Consider the following 5,962-nt stretch of genomic DNA (forward strand, 5'->3'; position numbering starts at 1 on the left):
GAACTCTTGTATTCTGGTCAACACTCTCCAGAGAATCACATCCTGGAACAGAATTTAAAGCAAAATAAATTAATATTCTTCATGTTATAATATGGCAAATAGAGATTCAAAAGGATTCATACTCACCCCAGAAATATGTTATAAAGATAATAAAATGTATTTCCCAGTGAGTAACAGATGTGTAACTGACAGGAATGAACTGTTAAAATCCACTGAGCACAGTTGTTTCAGCTTGTATTTGATGATTTTAAATATCATCATACTATATATATGATGGCTGGGAGGAGCTTGTTCTGTTGAATCCGCACATGTTTGCTCTCTACTCTTCCTTACAAATGGGCCATTTCTTTGTTTTGTTTTTTTCTTTCTTGTTTATGCACATTTCTGACTCTTCTTTCATTGTCTTAATAATCAGTAATGACTAGGAAGTAGTCGACTGAAACCGATGGTCTGATATATCTTCTTTGTAACTCCATGATCGAGCACCTTTATACAGTATTAATTCAGGTTCTTTATTAGGATACTGTCTGTACCAGTACAGCAAAGCATAACTGCTGCTTGCATCATATGAGCATTCCAGTCACAGACTCTTCTTCTTCCCTGATCATATTGTATCCTTTTATATATATTCTATTATTTATACATATTTTTTGAATGAGCTTTTATTGTTATGTTTTCAGTCAGTCGTTTTAATTTCAGTGTGCTTTTCTCATTTTTATTAGATTTTGGGTTTTGTAATATTTCTATTTAGATTACTTTTATTTCTGTTTTAGTGATTTTATTATTTGATTTGTCAAATAGTCTTTATTACTTTGATCCTCTCTCACACCCATTAAATAAGGTGTTACCATATTGTGGTGTATATATTCCATGTGGGTTATATAAGGGATGAATGTGGTTTAGAGTCATTTGATTACTATTGTTGTTAATTTTTGTGTGTAAGTTTTTGTAAAGCGTCTCAGGCATTTTGTATCACTGGGCTGCTGCTCTTAGAGCACAGTAATAGCGAGCTGAATCTGAGAGAGTTACACTCCTAATAGTGAGTTCAGTGGATGATTGGGATGTAGTTGACTGAATGCGTCGGTCTTGAATATCCTCTTCACGGTTCCATGATCGAGCACCTTTCCACAGTAAATACTGGGGTTCTGTGTTTGGATATTGTCTGTACCAGTAAAGCAAATCATCATTGCTGATTGTACTGTATGTGCAGCTCATTGTCACAGACTCTCCTTCTTTACTGATTATAGCGTCCTTGTCTTTTGGTCCAGTGCTGTCAGGAAATACATCTGGATATACATTTTAGACACAACAATATGTCTGAAAACCAGCCCATTTAAAAGTTAGTATTTAAAAAACTATGTGATTTAAAAAAATGTCAGTCTCTGTGAGTATCCTATCCTAGTTGGTTCTTAAGTGAACGTGAACACTTGAGAAAGAAACCGGACACGAATCACGTGCGACGCAATGTGTCAAAAGACAAAAGAACCCATTATAATCAGTGATATTGTCTACACAGGATGCGGCGCCGCGCGACACGACAAATCCCCGAAAGTAAACGGATTCCCAGTTCTATTTCTGAAATAGTCCAAGTGACGGCCGCTTTGTTGCATCCAGTGTTGATAACTTCAAGCTGCTGTGGTGTAGACACGGAGTTAAAGTGATAGACACAGAATTCCAATAATCCTGCTGTTGTCTGCGTTTTTAATGTTGATCAAAGAACAAAAAAACCAATCACTCACTGCTCTTGAACTTTAAAAAAGATATAAAGACTATAGTGTTATTTGATTAGCATAATTTATTAAATTTATGTAGGCTACCTGAAAATCACTGTTAGACCTGCCTGAAATGCACTGTTTCCAATTGTGTCTTTGTTGAATAGTAGGCTATTTTGTGCTATTGCTTGTAACTTGATTTGCTCTTATTTTACAACTGACTATTTAATAGTCTTTAAAAAATGTAGCCTAAAAAGTTTATATTGGTTAAGCTAGTAGTTTTAGCAAGATATCGAAACTGGAATCAAGGATTGTGATTTTTTTTTTGGTGTCATAACTGCTTGTTTTATTTATTTATTTATTTATTTTTCCGTGGCTGGTAAAAAATATTTCTGGCCGGTATATTTCCTTAAGTCACAGGTCATTGGCAGGTCTGGCAAAAAGTTAGTTTTAGGCCCTGCTTACAAACATAGACATGTTACATTTTGGGCATGAATTTTATACAATATATAAAACACGGACTTATAATTCTAAAAGCTTAACTGAAAATGTGTTAAGTATGTGGAAAGCTTGTGTAAGTATTACAGTATATATTTCAAATTAAATGAGAATCTGCTGATTCAGATGATACCATTTCTGTCAGTTCTGTCATTAACATCACAAATCAAACTATAAACGAGACATCAAAATGTATTTTCTTGAATTAAAGTTGGTTTTTAACCTGTGAATGATGGTGATTTTACCTCGTGAAGCTCATGTATATTTTTCACAGGGTTTCACTCTTCTCTCTCCCCTGTATAGGTTTCTTTTGAATTTGTTTGAGAGAGAGGCATCCTGTTAACACTGTGGACCTCAGAGCACAGTAGTACAGAGCAGAGTCAGGCACACGCAGTCTCTGGATTATCAGTGGAACTGATTTTGACGGTTTCACCTCAGAGTAAAATCTCTCCTGGAACTCTGTTCCATTAATTCCTCCTCCATATGATTTCCTTTGTAACACAAGTTTAGGAGATTCATCGGATTCCCAGTTCTATTTCTGAAATAGTCCAAGTGACGGCCGCTTTGTAGCATCCAGTGTTGATAACTTGAAGCTGCTGTGGTGTAGACACGGAGTTAAAGTTATAGACACAGAATTCCAATAATCCTGCTGTTGTCTGCGTTTTTAATGTTGATCAAAGAACAAAAAAACCAATCACTCACTGCTCTTGAACTTTAAAAAAGATATAAAGACTATAGTGTTATTTGATTAGCATAATTTATTAAATTTATGTAGGCTACCTGAAAATCACTGTTAGACCTGCCTGAAATGCACTGTTTCCAATTGTGTCTTTGTTGAATAGTAGGCTATTTTGTGCTATTGCTTGTAACTTGATTTGCTCTTATTTTACAACTGACTATTTAATAGTCTTTAAAAAATGTAGCCTAAAAAGTTTATATTGGTTAAGCTAGTAGTTTTAGCAAGATATCGAAACTGGAATCAAGGATTGTGATTTTTTTTTTGGTGTCATAACTGCTTGTTTTATTTATTTATTTATTTATTTTTCCGTGGCTGGTAAAAAATATTTCTGGCCGGTATATTTCCTTAAGTCACAGGTCATTGGCAGGTCTGGCAAAAAGTTAGTTTTAGGCCCTGCTTACAAACATAGACATGTTACATTTTGGGCATGAATTTTATACAATATATAAAACACGGACTTATAATTCTAAAAGCTTAACTGAAAATGTGTTAAGTATGTGGAAAGCTTGTGTAAGTATTACAGTATATATTTCAAATTAAATGAGAATCTGCTGATTCAGATGATACCATTTCTGTCAGTTCTGTCATTAACATCACAAATCAAACTATAAACGAGACATCAAAATGTATTTTCTTGAATTAAAGTTGGTTTTTAACCTGTGAATGATGGTGATTTTACCCCGTGAAGCTCATGTATATTTTTCACAGGGTTTCACTCTTCTCTCTCCCCTGTATAGGTTTCTTTTGAATTTGTTTGAGAGAGAGGCATCCTGTTAACACTGTGGACCTCAGAGCACAGTAGTACAGAGCAGAGTCAGGCACACGCAGTCTCTGGATTATCAGTGGAACTGATTTTGACGGTTTCACCTCAGAGTAAAATCTCTCCTGGAACTCTGTTCCATTAATTCCTCCTCCATATGATTTCCTTTGTAACACAAGTTTAGGAGATTCATCTGTTCTCTGTATGTACCAGAAAAGCTCTTGTGATGGTGAGGCTGTAGTATATTTACAGTCCAATGTTACTGATTCTCCCTCAAATTCAGTAACATGTTTAAGTGGCTGATCAACTGTGTCATCCTTTTCTAGCTCTGTATATTCTCAGCAGATTTCAGCAAAATCTCAAGATTTTTACAACTTCTGTGAAAATTTCTTCCTATCTGGTCCCTCACCAGATATGATCAACTCTAAAGTAAGGAGTATTTTTTTGTTCATAAAAAATGGAAGTGGTCTCAAACCTGAAATGTTCTGCATGCGCACAATATGTACTCCCTAAAAACATTCAGGACGTAGACTCAAACCATTATAAATTCACCCTAAAAGTGGAACTTTGAGTGGTCTTTATCATTATTAGTTTATCATTATATTTAGACTTAAATTTTAAGACTAAGGAACAAGAATGTGCACAATTTTTACCCTCACCAGATATGATCAACTCTAAAGTAAGGAGTATTTTTTTGTCCATAAAAAATGGAAGTGGTCTCAAACCTGAATGCGCACAATATGTACTCCCTAAAAACATTCAGGACGTAGACTCAAACCATTATAAATTCACCCTAAAAGTGGAACTTTGAGTGGTCTTTATCATTATTAGTTTATCATTATATTTAGACTTAAATTTTAAGTCTAAGGAACAAGAATGTGCACAATTTTTATATGTACCTTATATGTACCAACAACTGTAGTCAAAACAAGGCAAATAAAAAAAGTTGGTTTTGCAATAATACTTAATTATTAGAGAGATAGAGATAAATTGGCACTATTTTTATGAGTTTAACATATAGAGTTGAGAATATGATTTAGCTTTGATTGCCTACATCCCTGTATGGAACCATGCTAAGGAGTAACTTTATGCAAATGACATAAACTGAATTACATACAGCAAGTGTGTTCACAAGTTTTTCTAGTTTGATGTCATATCCTATCCTCTCCTCTCTCACATACTTCAGAACTGTTCAACAGGTGTTACCACATTCTGTTTAGAGTCTCAGTTGTTTACAAAAGATATACATGTGGTGTGATAAACATTTGATTACTGACTTTTCTGTGGTTTGATACACATTTGTTTGCTGTAGTTCAAAGTAATAACAGTGTGAGAGAGTTTTTGTAAAGCTTCTCAGGCACTTTGTATCACTGGGCTGCTACTCTTAGAGCACAATAATAGAGAGCTGAATCTGACAGAGTTACACTGTCAATAGTGAGTTCAGTAGATGTTTGGGATGTAGCTGGCCGAAACCGTTGTTCTATTTTATGCTCTCCTCCGTTTGATCGAGCACCTTTCCACAGTAAATACTGAGGTTCTGTGTTTGGATACTGTCTGTACCAGTAAAGATAAACATAACTGCTGCTTGTATCATATGTGCAGCTCAGTGTCACAGACTCTCCTTCTCTCCTGATCATAACAGTATCCTTATTTGGTCTGATGCTGTCAGCAAACACACCTGCAATAAAATGTAAGACATAGCAATTGCACATTAAACCATCATCCCTTTCCATAATCCAAAACATCATTCTTGTCAAAAACAAATTTGATTTTTAAAGCATAAAATATATTCACCTGAAATTGTTATTAGAATCAGTAGCAGACATATCTCCATGTTAATACCTCAGTTTAATTATGTTTTTAATTGGTTTTGATTACAGCTTTAGGAGGTGTTCGTATTTATCATTTTTGAGATTCATCCATATGCAGACTTTTGATAAATGAAATAAATGATTGAAATGGATGCACTGATAAATGACTGCAGTGGGGAGGTGCTCTGCTGTTAAGAATAGTATGGGTGTGGTTAGTGACATCACAACCAATCCTCTATCCCTTTTTATTTCAAATTGTAATTATACAGAGGATTAACTTACATTGATTTAACTGATGTGAACTACTTTAAATGTAATCATATCAATACTTATAAAAAGGTGACTCTTTTTATGCAATCTTTTCTCACTGTGCATATTAGAATTATCAGTGCATAAGGCAAACAGTTGTTCTACACCATCATTAAACCATCATTGTTCTTGC

The 5,962-nt window shown here is 34.6% G+C and overlaps 1 gene segment (V, D, J or C); it reads right to left on the minus strand.

Annotated features, from left to right (window-relative positions):
• Nucleotides 1-972: 972 nt before the first annotated feature.
• LOC107726912 (T-cell receptor alpha chain V region RL-5-like) lies at nt 973-5,543 on the minus strand. The segment is given in 2 exon segments: nt 973-1,286; nt 5,504-5,543. Coding segments are annotated over 2 exon segments (354 nt in total).
• Nucleotides 5,544-5,962: the final 419 nt, after the last annotated feature.

The sequence above is a fragment of the Sinocyclocheilus rhinocerous genome, unplaced genomic scaffold (genome assembly GCF_001515625.1).
Source record: "Sinocyclocheilus rhinocerous isolate Xijiao unplaced genomic scaffold, SAMN03320098_v1.1 scaffold606, whole genome shotgun sequence".
Taxonomy (NCBI): Eukaryota; Metazoa; Chordata; class Actinopteri; order Cypriniformes; family Cyprinidae; genus Sinocyclocheilus; species Sinocyclocheilus rhinocerous.